Source organism: Protopterus annectens, chromosome 3.part0 (assembly GCF_019279795.1).
Source record: "Protopterus annectens isolate FY-2018-M chromosome 3.part0, PAN1.0, whole genome shotgun sequence".
In the NCBI taxonomy this organism is placed as follows: domain Eukaryota; kingdom Metazoa; phylum Chordata; order Ceratodontiformes; family Protopteridae; genus Protopterus; species Protopterus annectens.
In genome coordinates, this window is record NC_056731.1 from 1,128,286,334 (window position 1) to 1,128,310,333 (window position 24,000).

The following is a 24,000-nucleotide window of genomic DNA, read 5'->3' on the forward strand; positions in this document are numbered from 1 at the left end:
GCTCACTTGTCAGCAATATCTGCCTGTCTGCCACTGAATCCTCCTTTGGCCTCTAGATTTGAGATCAAGCAATTTCTAAAAGGAGTCCTTCATATCAGTCCCCACGGAAGCCCATTCCCCCTTCTTGGGATTTTAATTTTGTCCTTGAAAAATTGACTCTGGCTCATTTCAAGCCTGCCACTTCTTCTTTGCATCATTGCACCTGGAAGCTTATTTTTTGGTTGCTTTAGCCTCTGCCAGATGGTGTCTCAACTTCAGGCCTTGATGCCAGCCCCTCCTTGTTATGTTTTGCTCATAGAGACAGGGTGTCTCTCCAAATTAATCCTTCTTTTATGTCTAAGGTGGTTAATGAGCTGTTCCTTAATCAGTCTAAGGGGGGAGGTGGTGTAACAGTCAAGGTGTTTACTTTACTGACATGAGGTACAGGGTTTGATTTTCACCTCTGGAAGGGAAATTGGCTAGGCTTAAAATGACCCACAAGGGTAGCTAGCCTAGTACCAGACTATGGACTTATAAGTAAAAACAGAATAAAAACAAAAAACACACTCTCCCTCAATACAAATAAATATCTCATTCCTACAGACATAACACTATCCATTATACACTTGTGCAGATTTCAGCAAAAGAGCTGCATGTTCTTGATAAGCCCTTCTACCTCATCTTTATTTGCTATGACCAGTGATTTTTCCTTTATTTGCTACAGCCAGTGATTTTTCCTTGCATATACATCCTGCCAAAGCAATATTACACATACCTCAAGACTTACCCGAAAATAGAAAGGTTGCAGGACATTGCCTTGTACTGTGGTAGAGAGAAGAATGATTGCATTCTCTGGGCTGTATAAGTACCAGTTCACATTAATACTTTGACTCTTCAGCAGTTTTAAACTGCGCTTTTCAGGTTGCACCTGCCAAAAGAAGATAACAAGATAAACCATTCTCTTTCCCTTGATACTGTGATCTGACCACAGAGCAATCATCCATTTTATGATGCATGTCTGTCAGGGAAGACAAAACAGTGACATTCCAACTTCATAAAATAACAGCATTCCTCCAGTTTTACTTTTTCTTACGCTACATAATTACCACTGAACATATGTATATGCAAGTAGAGTGATGTGAGCTATATGCTCCATGTACACAAACATATTCACTCACTGATGCCATAATAATAATTACCAAGACAACAGAGACAAGAGAACAACTGCATTATTCCTCCCTCAATCAATCTTTTGGAAATGACGTTCCCACAACTCAGATTAATTCCTTATAGTGACTGGACTAAATCATATGAGATAGCAGTATAGTAACATCTAGCAGGTAAACTATAGAAATAAACTTTCACAGCAAACTATAATGAGGAACATTCGCATTTTCAAGCAAGTACACCAGATTAAAGTATTACAATCACTAACATAAGATAATCTACACTGGAGAACAAATTCTAATAATGAGGAAAGTACAGATGTACATCGTGTTTCACTGTTGCAGTCATTACACTTGGGTTATCTTGCTGGCAGGCGACCCGCAGTCGGCCCGAGTTCCAAAGTCTTGGTCCTGTGTCGGTTGCTGTTGCCTTTTCCCGGACGTCAGTGCGCCAGGGGTATAAAAGTTGCAACTGACGCCATTTTCTTCAGTCTTTCTTGTCGCGCGGTGCCCGAAGCAAAAGCAGTTCGCAAGTGCCAGTCGGCCGACTCCTGAGATTTTCAAATTTGAGTTTCAGAACCGAAGTCTTCAATAAAGGTAAGTACCCAGTTGGGGAAACTTTTTCTTGCTCCAGACCGATGTCAGTAAAAGTTAATAATTGTATTTCTTGCGAGAAGCAAATACCGCATAAGGACTTTCACTCTTACTGTATTCCTTGCCTAGGCCCTGACCACAACTTTACCAGTTGTCAGTTTTGTGCTAGATTCAATAAACGCACTATTAAACGTCGGTTCGATTTTGCTTTACATTACTTTGGCCGAAGGTTTAATTACATAATGCCGTCGGAACAACTGACGACTGGAATTTATAAAAAACGCAAAAACAAAGAAAAGGACAGGCATCCGAGGCCCAAAACCAACGAAGAAGCCTCTTCTAGGCCAGTCGCTGGTTCTCAGTGAAGCGCTTTTGCAGCCCCTGACACCCACTACCTCAGAGCCACAGGCCGTAACAGACAGCCACGTGAAGACACCGAGGCCTGTGGAAACTCAAGGTATTGGGCCTACGGAAACTATTCCCTCAGATGGGTCCGGAGCCGCTGAGCAGGCATCGGCTTCTGAGGATGTTTTCAGACCTTCACAGCTTACAATTAAGCCCACTTCAGCAGCCAAGGCAAAGTCAAAAACACCATTAAAGACAAGGAAACAAGTACAGCATTCTCCTGAACAGTCATCCATGCCAAAGAAACAGATGCTAAAACTGGCCGAAGACCTAATTACTTTAATCAGGGTTTCCCATTCCCCTCCTGACAAAAGGCCTAGGCAAGACACTGACTATGATTCCTCTGACTAGGTTTCCATTTCCTCTGATTCCTCTTCTGGTCAGGGATACTCTCTCCCTCCCTATGAGGACTCTGATGCAGCAGAGTCTATACCTTCAGCCTCTCTGCCTGAGGATTATTCTTTGGGGAAACCCTGCACACTATGAGGGAGCATTTCCATTGGGAGAGCCAGGATTATTCAGAATCCAAGAAAAGGCTCAGAGATTTCCTTTTATTGCCTCAGCACAGGCCCCTGGCTATCCCCCTGTGCTTGATATTGTTGATGATATTTTTTTCTGAATACAGTCTGTCTCCTGATTCTTTACCACCTGCACCAGTCAAGCCAGACAGGTACTACAGGGTCCCGGACACTCATAAATTTCTTTACAAAAACCCCGCTGCAGACCCAGAAACAATTTCTCAGGGTCCTAAAGGGGTTAAGGCTTCCACTGCTAAAAATCCTGTCCCCTCCAATAGGGATTCCAGAGCTCTGGACAGATGGGGGAAAAAAGTTTACACTTCTGCTGCTTTAGCTATAAGGGCTTTAAATTGCCAGTTTCACATGCTTAATTATCAACAGTATCTCATGTCATTCTTAAAACAGAAAATGGTTTCAAATTTAGAAAGTCCAGACAGTAAGGAAATGCAGGATTTATTGCATGCAACTGAACAGGTGGGAAAGCATACTCTGCAATGTGGTTTTGATTCATTAGAGGCTTCTTGTAGAGCCGCAGTTACAGGCTCTGTTATTCGAAGGCATGCTTGGTTGAAAGAACAAAGTTTACCTGACCATGTTAAAGTAAAATTACTGGATGCTCCACTACAGCATGATACTTTGTTTGGTGTTAAGGCAGAGAAAGTGTTAAAGAAAATGGAGGATAAAGCAAAATCAATGCAGACAGTGAAGGATTTCTTACAGGTTCAACCACCTAGATTTAGCAGAAACTGGCCTTCACAAACTTGGTCCTTCCCAGTGTCAGACAGGCCACAAAGAGGCAAATACAGACACCCAAGAGGCAGATCTCAGCCCCAAGGCTCCTACAGACCTAAACAATGGGGTGCTTCAGCCCCCAAAGGAGGGGAAGACAAATCACAACCCTATAGAAAACAGTCCCAATTACTTCACTCTACAAATGCCAAGCATTTAACTTTTGGCAGCTCCCCTAGGGGGAAGCTAGCACTTTTCTCAAAAAATTGGCACATAATCACCCAAGACCAATGGGTGCTGAATATTGTTTCTCAGGGTTACAGGTTCCACTTCCACACGCTTCCAAAATCAAAAGGTATGCCAGACCTGCCACAAAACAAAAACAGATTGCTGCTCTTATGGACATGGAAGCTATTCAAAGAGTTCCAGAGCAAGAACAGGGGCAAGGTTTTTACTCAAGACTTTTCTTAGTACCCAGAATGGACAAAGCCTGGAGACCAATACTGGACCTGTCAATCCTAAATATTTTCATGGATGCTTCAAAATTCAAAATGTTAACTCTACAGCAACTTCTGCCCAAGCTGGGCAAGAAGGCTTGGCTAGTTACTTTGGACCTCAAGGAGGCATACCTGCATGTCCCAATCAGACAAACTTGCAGAAGATACCTCAGATTCGTTGCAGGCTCAATGCATTACCAATTCTCTGCACTGCCCTTTGGCTTATCTACTGCGCTCAGGGTCTTCACAAAATGCCTGGCACCAGTAATTGCATTTTGCAGACAAAAAGGAATTCAAATATACCCCTACTTGGACGACTGCCTTATTCAAGCAGAGAGCAAGGACATTCTTCTAAAGCATCTGGTGTTTGTAAAAAGATTACTAATTTGCCTAGGGTACACAGTAAACGAAAATAAATCAAAACTAGTGCCCTCTCAAGAGATAATATTCCTGGGTGCAAGCTTAAATACAACTACCCAGATGGCTTATCTCACCCAGACAGCCTGGAAATAATCATAACTTTAATTCCCTGCCTACAACAGGAGTTTCGATGGTGGTCTCAGGCCTGTCACCACAAAGTACAGTTTTGTACCTACCATAAATGTAGATGTCCGATAGACATGCAACTGCAGTTATAACATGTGGGTTGTCCTGCCTCAGGCAGCCCTCGGTCGGCCGGATTCCAAAGTCTGGGTCCGACGTCGGCTGATGTCGCATTTCTCTCCGACGTCAGAGCGGCTGGAGTATATAAGCATCAGCCGACGCCATTTTCTTCAGTGTTTCTTGCCCCAGATGCCAGGTGCCCTCCAAGGAAGGCTGTAATCAAATTGGAAGACAAAAACAGGATTCCAAACAAATACATGAGCAATAAAACAAATACACCATAACAGATATCCCCAGCTAAGAGTAAAGGGGATAGGAGTGGACCCTAAGCATAGAGGGGTATGGAGGGAGGGAAAACCCGACTGCAGTTGCATGTCTATCGGACATCTACATTTATGGTAGGTACAAAACTGTACTATGTCCTTCAAGAATGCAACTGCAGTCATAACATGTGGGTAGAATACCATAGCTTAGCTGGGGGAGGAGGTATGCTCTAGGAAAGAGATGGTGTGGCAATCAAACCCTGCAGGACTGCCGAAGCAACGCCTGCTCTGGATCTGGAATATAGAGGGAGATTGTAGTGTTTGGAGACTGTATGCATGGAGCTCCATGTAGCAGCTTCTAGAATGTCCTTTGTAGGCACCCCTCTTAAAAATGCTGTAGAGGTGGCTGTAGCACTGGTGGAATGTGGTCTGACATAGGCTGGAACAGTCTTTCCATGAAAGGAATAACAGAATCTGATGCAATGTCCAATCCATTTAGAAATAGTCTGTTTTGAAATTGCTTTTCCTTGGACTGCAGGGGCGTAAGCTACAAAAAGCTGTTCAGACTTCCTACTGGCCTTGGTTCTGTCCAGGTAGTATCAAAGTTGTCTATGAATGGCCAAGGTATGCAGAAGTCTTTCCCCCTTATTCTCAGGATTGGGGAAGAAAGCAGGCAGATGAATGGCTTGATTTAGAGAAACCCTAGATACCACCTTTGGCATAAAGGTAGGGTTGGTCCTTAATGAAACCCTGTCTCTGTGGAAAATAATAAAGGGTGGTATTGCCATTAGGGCCTGTAGCTCCGAAACCCTTCTTGCCGAGGTAATTGCCAACAGGAAGGCTGTTTTCCATGAGAGAAATTGCAAGTCAACTGAAGCTGCTGGCTCAAAAGGAGGTAGAGTCAGTTTTTCTAAGACAAAATTGAGGTCCCAGGCTGGCACTGGGGCCTTTCTTGGTGGCTTAATGTTCTTGATTCCCCTGAGGAATTGTCTTAGTAAGGGGTGAGAGAAAACAGGAGGATCAGTGTTGTATCTAGCTGAAATAGCAGATGCATGTATCTTTATTGAAGAATATGAGAGTCCGCTCTGTAACATATCTGCCAAATATTCCAAGATAAGTGGAATGTTCAGTAATGATGCATCATGTCCTTTGCTGGTATTCCAATTGCTGAATATTTTCCACTTTGCTAAGTAGACCTTTCTGGTGGATGGTCTTCGAGGCTCTGTTAGTATCCGCTGAACTTCCTTGGAGAGAGATAAGCTGAAGTTATTTATGGCATCTCCCAGGCTGTTAGCTGCAGTGTCTGAAGGTTTGGATGCAGTGTTTCGAAATTGTGTTGAGTCAAAAGTAGAGGCCACTGAGGTAAGGCCCACCTCCTGGTGTGACATATGCTCTGTAGTAGTGGGTACCAGTGTTGTCTTGGCCAATCCGGAGCTATTATGATTCCCTTGGGCTTCTCTGCTTTGATCTTTAGTAATACTGAGGTCATCAGTGGCAGAGGTGGGAATGCATAGATTGCTAGGGAGTTCCAGTTGAATGAAAGGGCATCTATTTTCCAAGCCTTTGGATGGTATGTCCTTGTGCAAAATTTTGGTAGAAGATGATTGAGGTGAGAGGCAAATAGGTCCACTTCTGGCTTACCCCATGTCGAAGTGAGTTGTCTGAAAGCCTTCGGATCTAACCTCCACTCGTGTGGATCTGTGAAATTCCTGCTTAGGCTGTCCGCCAACACATTGTCTTTTCCTGGAACAAACTGGGATTGTAACTGGATGTTTAGACTAAGTGATTTCTCCCAAAGCTGCATTGTCAGTCTGCAAAGGGGGTAAGAGTGGGTGCCCCCCTGCTTGTTTATGTACCACATCACCGTGGTGTTGTCTGTCCGTATCATTAAGTGGCCTTGCTGGAGTTGGTTTTGAAAAGCCTCGATAGCATGCATTACTGCCAGCATTTCCTTTTGGTTTATATGCAGGTGTGTTTCCTTTGGAGACCATTGTCCTTGTATACACCTGCCTTCCATGTGCGCCCCCCATCCAAGGTCTGAGGTGTCTGTAGTCATGGTCTGTGTTATCTGTGGTTTTTTGAATGACATACCTATGTTTCCCTGGCTCACTGAGGCCCACCACAGGAATTCCTTTTGTAGGCATGGAATGAGTGGTATGATTGTCTCCAAGTCGTTGCTGTGTTGAGACCAAATGCTTTTTAGGTACCATTGAAGCTTTCTCATATGTAGTTTTGCTAATGGAACCAGTAGAATGCAGGATGCCATGTAACCCAGGGCCTGTAGGAATCTCCTTGCAGTCATCTGGGTGAGTTTTGCTAAACCTTTGAAGTACTGAGTTAACTTCTCTTGCTTGTCTTCTGTCAGGTAAGCCATCTGAGAGGCTGTGTCTAGTTTGGCTCCTAAGAAGATTATTTGCTGGGATGGCTGCAGTCTTGACTTTTGGAAGTTGACTGTGTATCCCAGAGCTTGAAGTAATCGTATGACATAATCCAGGTTTTTTGTCAGCATCAGTTTGTCGTCCGCTTGTATGAGGCAGTCGTCCGGGCACGGGTAAATCTGTATACCCTGGAGCCTGCAATGAGCAATTACTGAAGCCAGGCATTTTGTAAACACTCTGGGTGCAGTAGATAAGCCAAATGGCAATGCTGAGAATTGATAATGCTCTGGCCCTGCAAGAAATCTGAGGTATCTTCTGCAGCTGTGTCTGATAGGGACATGCAGGTATGCCTCCTTGAGGTCCAGAGTAATCAGCCACGACTCCTTGCCCAGCATGGGAAGAAGTTGCTGTAAAGTCAGCATTTTGAACTTTGGTACTATGAGAAAGGTGTTTAATGCGGACAAGTCCAGTATTGGTCTCCATTGAGATTATTTTCTTGGAACAAGGAACAGTCTTGAGTAAAACCCCTGCTCTTGTTCTTTTTGTGGAACTCTTTCTATTGCTTTCATTCGAGTCAGCAGAGTGATTTGCTTGATAGCCTCTGCCCTTTGATGTTGTGGTAGATTTGGCATGCCTTGTTTTCTTGGTAAGGTATGAAAATGAAACCTGTACCCTCGGTCTATAATGTCCAAAATCCATTTGTCCTTTGTCAGTCTGTGCCAGTTTTTGCAAACAGAGATAATTTTCCGCCAAGGTAGCTTCTAGTTGTTCCCTGGTAGGCGGTAGTAGAGGAAAGTCATTGAGTTTGTGGTTGTTGGGCAGGTGAAACCCCGTCACTTCTTTGGTTTCCTGGCTGCCATTGTCGCCCCTGTAAGGGCCTCTGTACTGGCCTCTTCCTCGGCCACGTCTGTTCTTACCCCTTTGAAACTTTTCTGGATTAGGAAAGGACCAGTTTTTTGAAGGCCAATTCCTACTGAATCTGGGGGGTTGAACCTGGAGGAAATCCTTCACAGTTTGAACTGATTTTGCTTTTTCTTCGATGGTCTTTAACACTTCCTTAGCATTTGCACCAAAAAGCTTGTTCTTTTCCAAAGGTGCATCCAGAAGTTTTGCTTTTACATGATCTGGTAGAGGTTGATCTTTTAAACAAGCATATCTATGCATCACTGCCCCTGTCATAGCTGCCCTACATGAAGCTTCCAGTGCGCATCATATCCACACTGCAGGAAGTGATTGCTTACTTGTTGAGTGTTATGTACAGCTTCCTGCAAAGTCTTCCTGTCTAAAGGATCAGGAGAAGCTAATGTTTTTTGTAAATCTTCTAAGAGATAATCCTGATATTGGAACATATGAAAAAGGCAATTTAAAGCTCTCATAGATAAGGTAGTGGATGTGTAAACCTTTTTACCCCATCTCTAATGACCTTGCTTCCCTGTTGGAGGGCAAAGGATTTTTTGAGGTGGAGGCTGAAACTCCTTTAGGCCCCTGTGAAATAGTTTCCAAATCAGCAGTATGGGCCCTGAATAAATGGGAATGAGTTTCTGGGACCCTGTAATACCTGTCTGGCTTGGCTGGAGCAGGAGGAAGAGAATCAGGGGTAGCACTAGAATCAGAATACAAATCATCCAGAACATCAAGTACAGGAGGAACAGCTAAGGGCCTGTGCTGAGGCTTCTTAAGGAAAGTCCTAAGGCGTTTCCGAGAATCAGAATATTCCTGACCCTGCCACTTGATATGTTTCCTCATGGTGTGCAGAACTTCCCCAAAAGAAAAATCCTCAGGAGGGGAGGCCAAAGGAATGGAATCTTCTGCATCCGAGTCCTCATAGGTCTGGAAGAGCTCTTCCTGGCTATCAGAGTGGACAGAGCCCTCAGAGTCTTCATCTGAAGGGACAGAGGGTTCAACCCGGGGCCTTTTATCAGGAGGAGGCTGGGATGCTCTCTCAGGATGGGCCTGTGGACCTCTAATCATGGAAATTAAATCAGCAGCCATGGACATAATTTGTGTCTCCGGAGTCGGCTGAGGTAAGGATTTGGAAGTAATATGCTTAGTTTTGCTGGCTGCCTTAGCCCTAGTGTAGGCCTTAATAGACATGGCCATAGGAGGCCTGGCAGCTCCACGTGCAGGAGTGACCTTGTCTACAGCAATGGTCTCGGGCATTTCCTCGGTTTCGGTATCCGGAGGAAAGTGTATAACTGGCGTCGGAGTAATGTCTGGAATCGGAGAAGTCGGTAATGCGGTGTCTTCGGTTCGGAGCAGTGGAGGGACCATCTCAGAGGGAACTGGAGCACTCGCGCTAGGTTTTGGCGTGGAGTCGGTGGTAGACGTGGGCCGAGGAAGTCGGTCCCGGACTTTTCGCTTTTTGGGAGTTTGCGATGTCGGAAGATCCGACGGCGTGGTGTAAGCAAATTTATCGCCGAAAAAATCTTCAGCGAACTCCGCCCGGCGCCTGAGAGTGCGCTTGTTGAAGCGAGCACAGGCTACACAGGCCGAGACGTCGTGGTCTGGGCCCAGGCAAGGGAGGCAGTAAGAGTGGAAATCCTTATGAGGTATTTGTTTACCACAAAAAAGACAATTGTTAACTTTTTCAGTAATTTCTGACATCGGCTGAGGCAAGAAAAGGTCCCCAACGGGGTACTTAGCTTTTTTGATGACTTCGGTATCGTAGAATACAGGAGCTGACCGACCGGCACTTGCGAACTGCTTCTGCTTCAGGCACCGCGCGGCAAGAAAGACTGAAGAAAATTGCGTCGGCTGATGCTTATATACTCCAGCCGCTCTGACATCGGAGAGAAATGCGACATCAGCCGACGTCGGACCCAGACTTTGGAATCCGGCCGACCGAGGGCTGCCTGAGGCAGGACAACCCACATGTTATGACTGCAGTTGCATTCTTGAAGGACATCAAGGGACAGCCTTTCACCTTACCCACAGCCAGGCAGACAATAACGGATGCATCAGATTATGCCTGGGGGGCACATATGGCAGGAAAATGTATTCAGAGCACATGGCCCAAGGAACAAATGCATCTTCACCTCAACCAAAAAGAGATGCTAGCTGTTCAGAATGCCCTGACAGCTTTCAAGGACCTACTACATCCAGGACAACTATTAATAAAGATGGACAACACCACAGTTATGTGGTACATAAACAAGCAAGGGGGCACACATTCCTATCCCCTATGCAGGCAAGCCATGACTTTGTGGAACACAGCACTGACCTATCAAGTACATCTGCAGGCACAATTCCTGCCAGGAACAAAAAAATACACTGGCAGATGAACTAAGCAGAAATCTCATGGATCCTCATGAATGGAAACTAAATCCACAGCTGTTCAGCATGATAATGAGGAAATGGGATGACCAGACATAGATCTTTTTGCCTCCCCTTACAATTACCAAATACAGAAATTCTGCACAAGAACTTATCACTCTCAAGCATGGAAAGTGGATGCTCTGTCATTCAGCTGGAAAGGCCTGAGAGTTTATACCTTCCCTCCGATGCCTCTTCTTACCAAGGTGCTACTAAAAGTCAGACAAGAAAGGCCAAAAATGATCCTGATTGCCCCAGACTGGCCACGCCAGCACTGGTACCCAATCCTAAAGAACTTGTCTCAACGCCCAGCTTGGCTTCTACCTCAAATTCCTCACGTTCTGACACACCAAAACAATCAGATTCTGCACAGTCAACTCAAAACCTTAAATCTGGCAGCATGGCAGATAATGGAGCCACTCAGACTGCACCTCTCTCTAAAGCGGTTATGGATGTCATTTTAGAAGCCATGAGGCCCAGCACTAGGAAATCTTATGCAGGAAAATGGAAGAGATTCTGTGCTTGGAACCAGGCACAAGGCCTCGAACCACTTGTCCCTAATATACCTCAGATTTTACAATACCTAACGGAGATGCTGGACAAAGGCCTATCTTTCTCATCAATTAAAATACATGCCTCTGCCATTTCAGCTCATTACAATACGGACCCTCCTATCTTTTCACATCCTCTACTACGACAGTACCTCAGGGGGGCAAAAAATATAAGACCCCCCAAGGAGAGCACCAGTACCAACTTGGGATCTCAACTTTGTTTTAGAAAAACTCACACTGCCTCCATTTGAACCAGCCAGCACAGCTGATTTAAAATTCTTATCATGGAAAACTGCTCTGCTCCTAGCAATTACTTCAGCAAGAAGAGTTTCAGAGTTACAGGCATTAATGGCTGTGGAACCTTTCATCATTTTCCATCAGGACAGGGTTTCTCTTAGGACAAACCCAACATTCATGCCAAAAGTGGTATCCAATGTGGCCTTGAACCAAACCATTCATTTACCTACTTTCTACCCAAATCCCCAGAATAAAGGGGAGAGACTTCTGCATGCTTTGGATATACACAGGCAGCTACGATTCTACTTGGACAAAACAAAAGCCTTCAGAAAAACTGAACTGTTTGTAGCCTATGCTGCAGGATCACAAGGAAAGCCTATTACAAAGCAGACAATTTCAAAATGGACAGGACACTGCATCCGCTTCTGTTATGCACAGCATGGCAAATCAGTGCCTAAGGGCATTAGGCCTCATTCTACCAGAGCAGCAGCCACTTCAGCAGCTTTTCTCAGAGGAGTACCAACCAAAGACATTTTAGAAGCTGCAACCTGGAGCTCAGTGCGCACTTTCACCAACACTACCACTTACCTCTCTACTCTACATCCAGATCAGGCATTGCCACTCAGTTCTGCAGGGCCTGGTAGCCTCTCCCAATCCAATTTAGACCCAGCCACCCAACCTCAGCTTTGGGATTCTACCCAAATGTAATGACTGCAACAGTGAAACACGGTGAACATAGTACAGTTGTGTACCTACCATAAATGTAGATGTTCGAGTGTATTCACTGTTGCAGTCCAAGCTACCCACCCACCATCCCCCTTTTCATTGCTGGGACTTTTCTGTACTTCTCAACTCTATACAACCGATGTGGTGTATTTGCTTGTAGATGAAGGGAATGTTTATAGTAATACATGCATGGTTTTTGGCATATTTTTATCATTCCAGCCTTCCTATCTGGGGGCACCTGACATCTGGGGCAAGAAAAACTGAAGAAAATGGCATCGGTTGCAACTTTTATACCCCTGGCGCACTGACGTCAGGGAAAAGGTGACAGCAACCGACGCCGGACCAAGACTTTGGAACTTGGGCCCACTGCGGGTCGCCTGCCAACAGGATAACCCAAGTGTAATGACTGCAACAGTGAATACACTCAAACATCTACATTTATGGTAGGTACACAACTGTACTTTGTGTACACTTACCATAAATGTAGATGTTCGAGTGTATTCACTGTTGCAGTCATCACATTTGGGTTATCTGCCTGCAGGGAGCCTTCAGTTGGCCTGAATACCAGAGTCTTGGGATTTCTGCATCGGATGCTGTCACTTCTTCCATGACGTCAGGTCGTCAGGGGTATAAAAAGTACAGTTTTGTACCTACCATAAATGTAGATGTTCGAGTGCTAATACAGCTGCAGTCATAACAGATGGGTTTTCCTGCCGTCAGGCAGGTCCTCGGTCGGCGGAATTCCAAAGTCTAGGTCCGGCGTCGGATGTTGTCGCTTCTTCCCTGACGTCAGTGCGACAGGGGTATAAAAGAACCAGCCGACGCCATTTTCTTCAGTTTTTCTTGCCCCAGATGTCAGGTGCCCCCAAAAGGAAGGCAAAACATAAATTTATGTAATAATGGAATGCAATATAATCAAAAAAAAAAGGTTGCAAGCAAATACACCATAAAAGAATACCCCAATGCGGTGGTATTAGGAGGTGTTAGCCATTAGGCCTGTCCCAAGAGGGGAAGGGAGGGAGGGAAACCTGGACTGCAGCTGTATTAGCACTCGAACATCTACATTTATGGTAGGTACAAAACTGTACTATGTTCATCGTGCATACAGCTGCAGTCATAACAGATGGGTAGAATCCCAAAGCTAAAAAGGGGTGGTAGGCACTAAGTGGAACTAGGAGGAGCCAGGATGCCCTGCAAGACTGCAGTGGCAAATCCCGCTCTAGATTTGGAGTATAATGGTAGGTGATAGTGCTTGGAAAAAGTATGTACAGAACTCCAAGTGGCTGCTTCCAAAATATCTTTGGTAGGAACCCCCCTGAGAAAAGCTGCAGAGGTAGCTGTGGCCCTTGTGGAGTGAGATCTGATGCCTGTAGGTACAGTTTTACCATGAAATGAGTAATAAAAGCGTATGTAGTGGGCTATCCATTTTGAGATTGTCTGTTAGGAAATAGGCTTCCCTTGAGCACCTGTAGCATAGGACACAAAGAGTTGCTCTGATTTTCTGAAAGGCTTTGTTCTGTCCAAATAATAACGGAGCTGTCTGTGAATGTCCAAGGAATGTACAAGTCTCTCCCCCTTGTTTTGAGGATTAGGGTAAAAGGTAGGTAAGTGGATAGCCTGATTCAAGGCTACCCTGGATACTACCTTTGGCATAAAGGAAGGATTGGTTCGTAAGGAAACTCTGTCCTGATGGAAAATGATGAAAGGCTGCACAGCCATGAGGGCTTGTAGTTCCGAAACCCTGCGTGCTGAGGTGATAGCCAGAAGGAAGGCTGTTTTCCATGACAAATATTGCAGTTCTGTTGAAGCAGCTGGCTCAAAAGGAGGCAGGGTCAGTTTTTCTAGAATGAAATTGAGGTCCCAAGCAGGAACTGGTTGCTTCCTTGGGGGTCTTATATTCTTAGCCCCTCTGAGGAACTGTCTTAAGAGAGGGTGAGAGAATAAAGGAGGATCAGTGTTGTATTGATGGAGGAGAATGAAAGTCCACCTTATATTCTTAGCCCCTCTGAGGAACTGTCTTAAGAGAGGGTGAGAGAATAAAGGAGGATCAGTGTTGTATTGATGGAGGAGAATGAAAGTCCACTGCTTAGCATCTCAGCTAGGTACTGTAATATTTGAGGTAAATTCAGTATTCCAGGATTCTGACCCTTTTTCTGATTCCAGGTACAAAACCGTTTCCATTTTGCGGAGTAGGCTTTTCTAGTAGAAGGCCTTCTGGCCTCCAAAATGACATCCTTCACCTCCTTGGAGAGTAGGGTCCGTTGTGAATTTAAGGAATCCTCCATGTGGCTAGATTGAGTGTTTTCAGCTTACTGTGAAAAGTTTTGAAGTTGTGCTGAGTCAATAAAAGAGGCATTAGAGGCAGGATCCATGGTGGGGAATGCGTCAGACTCCTCAGGAGTGGGTACCAGTGTTGTCTTGGCCAGTCTGGAGCAATGAGAATCATCTTTGGCCTGTCTGCTCTGGCTTTTAGTAGAACTTTGGGCAGCAGAGGAAGAGGTGGAAAGGTATAAACTGTCATTCTTGTCCAACTGAAAGAGACTGCGTCCACTTTCCAGGCCTGTGGATGAAAGGTCCTTGAGCAGAATTTTGTCAATTGGTAATTTCTGTGGGTGGCAAAGAGATCTATGTCTGGCCTTCCCCATGCTTGAATTATCTTTGTAAAAACTTGAGGATGCAACTTCCATTCGTGTGGATCTGTCATATTATTGCTCAGGTTGTCTGCCAGTGTGTTTTCCTTGCCTGGCAGGAACTGTGCTTGAAGTTGGATTTGTAATTACAGAGCCATGTTCCAAAGAGACATGGCTAGCCTGCATAGGGGATATGAATGGGTTCCTCCCTGTTTGTTTATGTACCACATCACTGTGGTGTTGTCTGTCCTTATCAATAGCTGGCCTGGATGCAGTAGGTCTTTGAAAGCCATAATAGCATTTATTACTGCTAGCATTTCCTTTTGATTGATGTGTAGGTGCTTTTCTTTTTGTGACCATTTGCCCTGAATGCACCGATCTGTCATGTGCGCCCCCCAGGCGTAGTCCAAGGTGTCTGTTGTGATGACTTGATTTGCTTGAGGCTTGCAGAATGGGAGACCTATGTTTCTTTGGCATGCTTGAGCCCACCACAGAAATTCCTTTTGAAGACATGGAATCAGTGGTATAATTGTTTCCAAACTGTGGCTGTGTTGAGACCATAAGTTTTTTAGGTACCATTGAAGTTTCCTCATATGCAGCTTTGCACATGGGATTAGCAGGATGCAAGATGCCATAAATCCCAGAGCCTGCAGGATTTTCCTTGCAGTTAGCCTGGTGAAGGTTGCCAGTTTTCTGAAGTACTGACTTAGTTGCCCTTGTTTCTCTGGTGTGAGGTAGGCCACCTGGGTGTTTGTATTCAAGCGGGCACCCAGGAAAATTATTGTTTGAGAGGGCATTAGTCTTGATTTCTTTTTGTTGACTGTGTATCCCAGAGAATTCAACAACATTATTACAAACGCCAGGTCTTTCAGAAGTATGTGTTTGCTGTCCGCTTGGATCAGGCAGTCGTCCAAATATGGGTATATTTGTATCCCTTGAAGTCTGCAGAAGGCAATTACTGATGCCAGGCATTTTGTGAACACTCTGGGCGCAGTAGATAAGCCAAAGGGCAATGCAGAGAATTGATAATGGGTTGAACCTGCAAGAAATCTGAGGTATCTTCTGCAATCTTGTCTGATAGGGACATGCAGGTATGCCTCCTTGAGGTCCAATGTTACCAGCCAAGACTCCTTGCCCAGCATGGGAAGAAGCTGCTGTAATGTGAGCATCTTGGATTTTGGTACGAGTAAATATGTGTTTAGGGTGGATAGGTCCAAAATAGGTCTCCACTCTTTGCCTTCCTTGGTACCAGGAATAGTCTGGAATAAAAACCTTGACCCTGTTCTTGTGCAGGTACCTCTTGAATAGCTTTCATGTCCATGAGATCTGAAATTTGTTTTTGTGCCTCTGCCCTTTGATTGTGTGGCAGGTTTGGCATGCCTTTCATTTTTGGAAGGGTGTGAAAGTGGAATCTGTAGCCTCTGTCTATAATGTCCAGGATCCATTTGTCTTTTGCGACGATATGCCAATTTTTCGAAAATAATGCCAGTTTTCCGCCTAAAGGTGCTGCCATTTGAGCCTTGCTTGGCATGTAAAGGGGAAAGTCATTGGTTCTGCTTTCTGAATGGCTGTGAACTATCCTCACCACCTCTTGGTGTAGGTGCTTGCCATTGTCTGCCTCTAAAAGATCCTTGTGAGTGCCCTCTACCCCTCGGGCGCCTGTATCTACCTCTTTGGGGTCTGTCCGTGGCTGGAAAGGACCAATTTTTTGAAGGCCAATTTCTACTGAAACGTGGAGGTTGTACCTGTAGGAAATCTTTTACTGTTTGCATTGATTTTGCCTTTTCCTCCATTTTCTTTAATACCTCCTCAGCTTTATCACCAAACAATACATCTTTTTGAAGAGGTGCATCTAGTAATTTAGCTTTGACATGATCTGGTAAGGTTTGCTCTTTGAGCCAAGCATGTCATTATGACTGATCCTGTAACAGCAGCTCTACATGAGGCCTCTAAAGCATCAAAACCACATTGCAAGGTATGCTTACCCACTTGCTCTGCACTATGCAACAAATCCTGCAACTCCTTCAAGTCTGGTTGTTCAGGTTGTGACATTTTGCTTTTCAACTGAGATAACAAAAACTGTTGATACTTTAACATATGGAACTGACAGTTTAATGCCCTCATGGTTAAGGTGGCCGAGGTGTATACCTTTTTCCCCCACCTTTCTAAAGCCCTGGAATCTCTCTCTGAAGGTAATGGATTTTTGGCAGTGGAGGCCTTAATTCCCTTGGGACCCTGTGAAATAGTTTCTGGGTCAGCCGCATGGCTTTTGTATAGGAATTGGTGTGAATCAGGAACCCAGTAATACCTGTCAGGCTTGACTGGAGCTAGAGGTAAAGAATCTGAGTTAAGGCTGGCCTCTGAATACACATCATCTAGTATGTCTAAGACAGGAGGTATAGCCAGTGGCCTGTGCTGAGGGAGCAAGAGGAAATCCCTGAGCCTTTTCTTGGAATCTGAGTACTCTTGGCCTTCCCAGTGGAAATGTTCCCTCAAGGTATGCAAGTTTTCCCCAAAAGAGTAATCCTCAGGGGGGGGGGACAGAGGGAATGGACTCCTCTGCATCAGAATCTTCAAAAGGGGAGTATGAATGTTCCTGGTTCTCAGAATGTTCTGAAGTAATGGAAGCCTTGTCTGAGGAAGAGTATTCTTCCTCCACTCTACGCCTTTTGTCCGAGGGGGGTTGAGAACCCCTGATAAGAGTAATCAAATCCTCAGCCATTTTGAGCATCTGCTTTTTAGGCATGGGGCCTTGAGAGGGGCCCTGTGGAGCTTGTCTTTTAGTATGCATGGCTGTTTTAGATTTGGTGAAAGCCTTAATGGAAAAAGAAGGAGGCCTGAAGACACCTTGAGAGGTGGCAGGCCTGTCTAAACTCTGAGTTTCCCCGCCAAGAGTGGCTTCGGTATCTGTGGTCGGGGTGAGGGCCGAAGAGCCTGCGACCTCGGGCACAGAAGACACCACTAATGAAGTGTCATCGGTAGTCAGGGGCTGCGTAGGCACCTCGCTGAGAACCGGAGCACCTGTAGTCGGCTTTAGCATGGTGTTGGTAGAAGTCGCGGACCTCAGATGTCGGTCCTTATCTTTGCGTCTTTTACCCAAAACTGGAGTCGGAGTATCCGACGACATAATGTAATTAAACCTTTTGCCAAAATAGTGTTGGGCAAACTCCACCCGACGCTTAATAGTGCGTCTGTTGAATGTAGCACAAAAACGACAGGCTGAGACGTTGTGGTCTGGGCCTAAGCAAGGAATGCAGAGGGAATGGAAATCCTTATGCGGTATTTGCTTCCCACATGAAATGCAATTATTAACTTTGTCTGACATCGGTCTGAGGCAAGAAAAGTTTCCCCAACGGGGTACTTAGCTTTCAAGAAGTCTTCGGTTGAATAATATTCGTAATCTCAGGAGCTGGCCGACCGGCACTTGCGAACTGCTTCTGCTTCGGGCACTGCGCGGCAAGAAAGACTGAAGAAAATGGCGTTGGCTGGTTCTTTTATACCCCTGTCACACTGACGTCAGGGAAGAAGTGACGACATCCGACCCCGGACCTAGACTTTGGAATTTGGCCAACCGAGGACCCACCTGACGGCAGGAAAACCCATCTGTTATGACTGCAGCTGTATGCACGATGAATATCATGCAGCCAACGCCATTACAATTTCTTGCCCCAGATGTCAGGAGCCCCCTAAATAGGGAGCAATTACATGGTGTGGAACACCCCCAGCAAAAAGCAAATACCAATGATACAAGGTATGCTAAACAAAAAGAATAGGTAGAAGTAAAGAGAAGTCAGGGGGCTGGAGGGAGGGTAACCAGGACTGCAACAGTGAATACACTCGAACATCTACATTTATGGTAAGTGTACACAACTGTACTATGTTCTTCATGTTTCACTGTTGCAGTCATCACATTTGGGTTGATTCCCAAAGCTGAGGATGGGTGGAGGCAGTCAAGAAGCTTTATGGCTGGCAAGCAGGCCCTGTAAGACTGCTGTGGCAAATCCAGCTCTGGATTTAGAAAAAGATAGGTACATGGTAATGATTGGTGAAAGTGTGTACAGAGCTCTAGGTTGCAGCTTACAAGATGTCCCTGGTAGGGACTCCCCAGAGAAAGGCTGTAGAGGTAGATCTGGCCCTAGTGGAATGTGTTCTGATCCCCTATGGGGTAGGTTTCCAATGGTGTTTGTAGCAGAAACGGATGCAATGTGCTATCCATTTAGAAATGGTTTGCTTTGAGATGGGCTTGCCCTCTGCCCCTGCAGCAAAGCTGACTAGCAGCTGGTCAGTTTTCCTGAAAGGCTTAGTCCTGTCCAGATAGAACCTAAGCTGCCTATGCATGTCCAGGGAGTGGGGGATCCTTTCCCCTTAATTCTGAGGATTAGGGAAAAAAGTTTGCAAATGAATGGATTGGTTTAAAGCCACACTAGATACCACCTTGGGCATAAATGATGGGTTAGTCCTGAGGGAAACCCTGTCCGCATGGAAGATAATGATGGGTTCTACGGCCATAAGGGCCTGCAATTTAGACACTCTTCTTGCTGAAGTGATGGTTAGAAGTAAAGCTGTTTTTCATGAGAGGAATTTTAACTCTGCTGTAGCAGCAGGTTCAAAGGGCACAAACGTGAGCTTTTCCAATACAGTTATGGTCCCAGACTGGAGTGGGAGTTCTCCTGGGGGGGGGGGTCTTAACATTTTGGCTCCTCTCAGGATCTGTTTAGCCAAAGGATGAGAGAAGAGGAGTGGCTCAGTATTATAATGAGCTGAGATGGTAGAGGCATGAATCTTAATTTAAGAGAAGGATAGGCCTTTGTGCAGAATTTCTGTTAAGTAATCTAGTATATGAGGTAACCCAGCCACTGGGGATGCACAAGCCAGTGCATTTCTTTGTGCCAGTCCCAAGCCCGGATAAATGGGGAGGGTTGCGTCAGGAAGGGCATCCGGCGTAAAACTTCACCAAATCTTTTCATGCAGTCACCAGTTAATATTTCCATACCAGATTGGTCGAGGCCCGGGTTAACAACGACCGCCATCAGTACTGTTAGCCAACAGGGTACTGGCGGAAATTGGGCTACTGTTGGCCGAAAGAGGAGAAGAGGTGAAAGGCATGGCCGAATGCAGGAAGAGAGGAGAAAGGCTAGGACTGTGGCAGTGAGGGTTGGAACTTTGAATGTTGGCAGTATGACTGGTATAGGGAGAGAGCTAGCTGATATGATGGACAGAAGGAAGGTTGGTATATTGTGTGTGCAAAAGACCAGATGGAAAGGGAGTAAGGCTAGGTGTATCGGAGATGGGTTCAAATTGTTTTATCATGGTGTGGATGGGAGGAGAAATGGCATAGGAGTTATTCTGAAGGAACAGTATGCGAAGAGTGTTTTGGAGGTGAAAAGGGTGTCGGATAGAGTGATGTTTATGAAGCTGGAAATTGATGGTGTAATGATTAATGTTGTTAGTGCATATGTTCCACAAGTTGGGTGTGCAATGGATGAGAAAGAAAAATTTTGGAGTGAATTGGATGAAGTGGTGATGACTGTACCCAAGGGTGAGAGAGTGGTGATTGGAGCAGACTTAAATGGGCATGTTGGTGAAGGGAACAGTGGGGATGAGGAAGTGATGGGTAGGTATGGTGTTAAATAAAGGAATGCAGAAGGTCAGATGGTAGTGGATTTTGTGAAAAGGATGGATATGGCTGTGGTGAATACGTATTTTAACAAGAGGGAGGAGCATAGGGTGACATAACAAGAGTGGAGAAGATGCACACAGGTGGATTATATCTTATGTAGGAGGGCCAGTTTGAAGGAGATTGGAGACTGTAAAGTGGTGGTCGGAGAAAGTGTAGTTAGGCAGCATAGGATGATGGTTTGCAGGATGACATTGGTGATCAAGAAGAGGAGGATGAGAGTGAGGGCAGCACCAAGGATCAAATGGTGAAAACTGAAAAAACGTAATTGTGAGGTGGAGTTCAGGGATGAGTTAAGACAGGCACTGGGTGGCAGTGAAGAGTTACCAAATAGCTGGGTAACTACAGCAGAGCTAGTAAGGGAGACGGCTAGAAAGGTGCTTGGTATCACATCGGGACAGAGGAAGGACGACAAGGAGACATGGTGGTGGAATGAGGGAGTACAGAAGAATATACAGGCAAAGAGTTTGGCAAAGAAGAAGTGGGATTGTCAGAGAGATGAAGAAAGTAGACAGGAGTATAAGGAGATGAGGTGCATGGCAAAGAGAGAGGTGGAGAAGGTTAAGGATAAGGCATATGAAGAGTTGTATGAAAGGTTGGACACTAAGGAGGGAGAAAAGGACCTGTACCGATTGGCTAGATAGAGGGACCGAGCTAGGAAAGATGTGCAGCAGGTAAAGGTGATAAAGGATAATGAGGGAAACATACTCACAAGCGAGGAGAGTGTGTTGAGGAGATGGAAAGAGTACTTTGAGGGGTTGATGAATGAAGAGAATGAGAGGGAGAGAAGGTTGGATGATGTAGGGATAGTGAATCATGAAGTACAATGGATTAGCAAGGAGGAAGTAAGGATAGCTATGAAGATGATGAAGAATGGAAAAGCTGTTGGCCCAGATGACATACCTGTGGAAGCATGGAGGTGTTTAGGTGAAATGGCAGTGGAGTTTTTAACCAGATTGTTTAATGAAATCTTGGAAAGTGAGAGGATGCCTGAGGAATGGAGAAAAAGTGTTTTGGTACCGATTTTTAAGAATAAGGGAGATGTGCAGAGCTGTAGTAACTACAGAGGGATTAAACTGATCAGTCACAGCATGAAGTTATGGGAAAGAGTAGTGGAAGCTAGGTTAAGAAGGGATGTGATGATCAGTGAACAGCAGTATGCTTTCATGCCGGGAAAGAGCACTACAGATGCGATGTTTTCTCTGAGAGTGTTGATGGAGAAGTACAGAGAATGTCAGAAGGAGTTGCATTGTGTTTTTGTAGACTGGGAGAAAGCATATGACGGGGTGCCTAGAGAGGAGTTGTGGTATTGTATGCGGAAGTCAGGAGTGTCAGAGAAGTACGTAAGAGTGGTATAGGATATGTACGAGGGTAGTGTGACAGCGGTGAGGTCTGCAGTGGGAGTGACGGATGCATTTAAGGTGGAGGTGGGGTTACATCAAGGATTAGCTCTGAGCCCTTTCTTATTTGCAATGGTGATGGACAGGTAGACAGACGAGATCAGACAGGAGTCCCCATGGACTATGATGTTTGCAGATGACATTGTGATCTGTAGTGAGAGTAGGGAACAGGTGGAGGAGACCCTGGAGAGATGGAGATATGCTCTACAGAGAAGAGGAATGAAGGTCAGCTCGACTAAGACAGAATATATGTGTTTGAATGAGAGGGAGGATAGAGGAATGGTGAGGATGCAAGGAGTAGAGGTGGCGAAGGTGGAGGAGTTTAAATACTTGGGGTCAATACTTCAGAGTAATGGTGAGTGTGGAAGAGAGGTGAAGAAGAGAGTACAGGCAGGATGGTGTGGGTGGAGAAGAGTGTCAGGAGTGATTTGTGACAGACAAGTACCTGTAAGAGTGAAAGGGAAGGTCTACAAGAGGATAGTGAGGCCAGCTATGTTATATGGGTTGGAGACAGTGGCATTGACAAAAAGGCAGGAATTTGAGCTGGATGTGGCAGAGTTAAAGATGTTAAGATTTGCACTGGGTGTGACGAGGGTGGACAGGATTAGGAATAAGTATATTAGAGGGTCAGCCCAGGTTGGAAGGTTTGGAGACAAAGCCAGAGAGGCAAGATTACGTTGGTTTGGACATGTGCTGAGAAGGGATGCAGAGTATATTGGGAAAAAAGATGCTAAGGATGAAGCTACCAGGTAACAGGAAAAGAGGAAGGCCAAAGATAAGGTTTATGGATGTGGTGAGAGAGGACATGCAGGTGGTTGGTGTGACAGAGCAAGATGCAGAGGACAGGAAGAAATGGAAACAGGTGATCCGCTGTGGCGACCCCTAACGGGAACAGCCGAAAGAAGATGATGATGAATCTAGTATATGAGGTAAGCTGGGCACAGTTGTGTCCATTCCCTGAGACTGGCTACAGGAACAATATCTTTTCCACTTTTCTGAACAGGATTTTCTAGTACTAGGCCTCCTTGCCTCCAGAATGACATCCAGCACCTGAGGGTTGCTGGTGATAAGCTCAGGGGATGAGCCAGGCTGCTATGTTCAGGGTCTGTAGCTGAGGGTGCAAAATCTGGCCCTCCTGCTGGGACAGCAGGGAAGGGATCTGAGGAAGGTGCCATGGTGGCACTACTGTCAGACTGCACAAAAGAGGGTACCAGTGCTGGCATGGCCAGTCTGGTGCAATCAGGATTGCTCTTGGCCTGTCCTGTTTGATCTTTAGTAGAAACTTCGAGAGAAGGGGCAGAGAGGGAAAGGCATAGATTGAGAGGCTTTCCCAGGTAAAGGACAGGGCATCTACTTTCCAAGCTTGGTTGTGGGGAGTTCTAGTGCAATATTTGCTCAATTGAAAGTTCTGAGGGGAAGCAAAGAGGTCCAACCTCTAGTGCCCCCCACCTGTGCCTCAAAAGCTTGAATATTTTGGGTTCCAATTTCCACTAGTGTGGGTCCATGAGATTTCTGCTTAAGTCATCTGCCAGTGAATTTTGTTTGCCTGGCAGGAACGGAGCTTGCAGGTGCACTTGGTTGCTCAAGGCTGTGTTCCACAGAGCCATGGCTAATCTGCAGAGTGGGTAGGAATGGGTTCTCCCCTGCTTGTTTATGTACCACATAACTATGGTGTTGTCTGTCTTTACCAATAGTTGTCCTGGAAGAATAAGGTCTTTGAAGGCTGTCAGAGCATTCTGTACAGCTAACATTTCTTTTTGATTGATATGCAGGTGCATTTGCTTTGGGCTCCATTTGCCTTGAATGCAGTGTCCTGCTATGAGAGCCCCCCCATACATAGTCTGATGCATCTGTTGTTAGAGTTTGGGTGGCAAGGGGTTGAGTGAAAGGGAGTCCCTTGTTGTGGTTGCAGGCCTCTGCCCACCAAAGGAACTCTATCCTTAGGCAAGGAATGATAGGAATCATTGTTTCCAGGTCCTGAGAATGTTGACATCAGAGACTTTTTAAGTAACACTGAAGTTTCCTGATATACAGTCTTGCATATGGAATTAGTAGAATGCAAGAGGCCATGAACCCTAGGGCTTGCAGTATTTTTTTTTGCAGACAGCTGGGTTTTGATGGCCAGCAGATTGAAGTAGTTTGTCAAATAAATTTGTTTTTCTGGAGTGAGGAATGCCATCTGGGAACTTGTGTTCAAGCTTGCTCTCACGAATACAATCTGTTGGCTGGGTACCAGGTGTGATTTATTTCGTTGATGGTGAACCCCAGTGAAGTTAGAATCTCTTTACAAATGTCAGATGCTGTAGTAGCAATTCCTGACTGTCAGCCTGAATCA

General features: G+C 45.4%; 1 protein-coding gene across 1 annotated transcript in view; it reads right to left on the reverse strand.

Moving 5' to 3' along the window:
• Positions 1-24,000, reverse strand: part of RMC1 (regulator of MON1-CCZ1) — a 1,444,591-nt gene that overhangs the window by 1,114,719 nt on the left and 305,872 nt on the right. Inside the window, exon 6 of the mRNA XM_044065362.1 lies at positions 767-907. Coding sequence (XP_043921297.1) covers positions 767-907 — 141 coding nt within the window. The remainder of the gene's footprint in view (positions 1-766; positions 908-24,000) is intronic.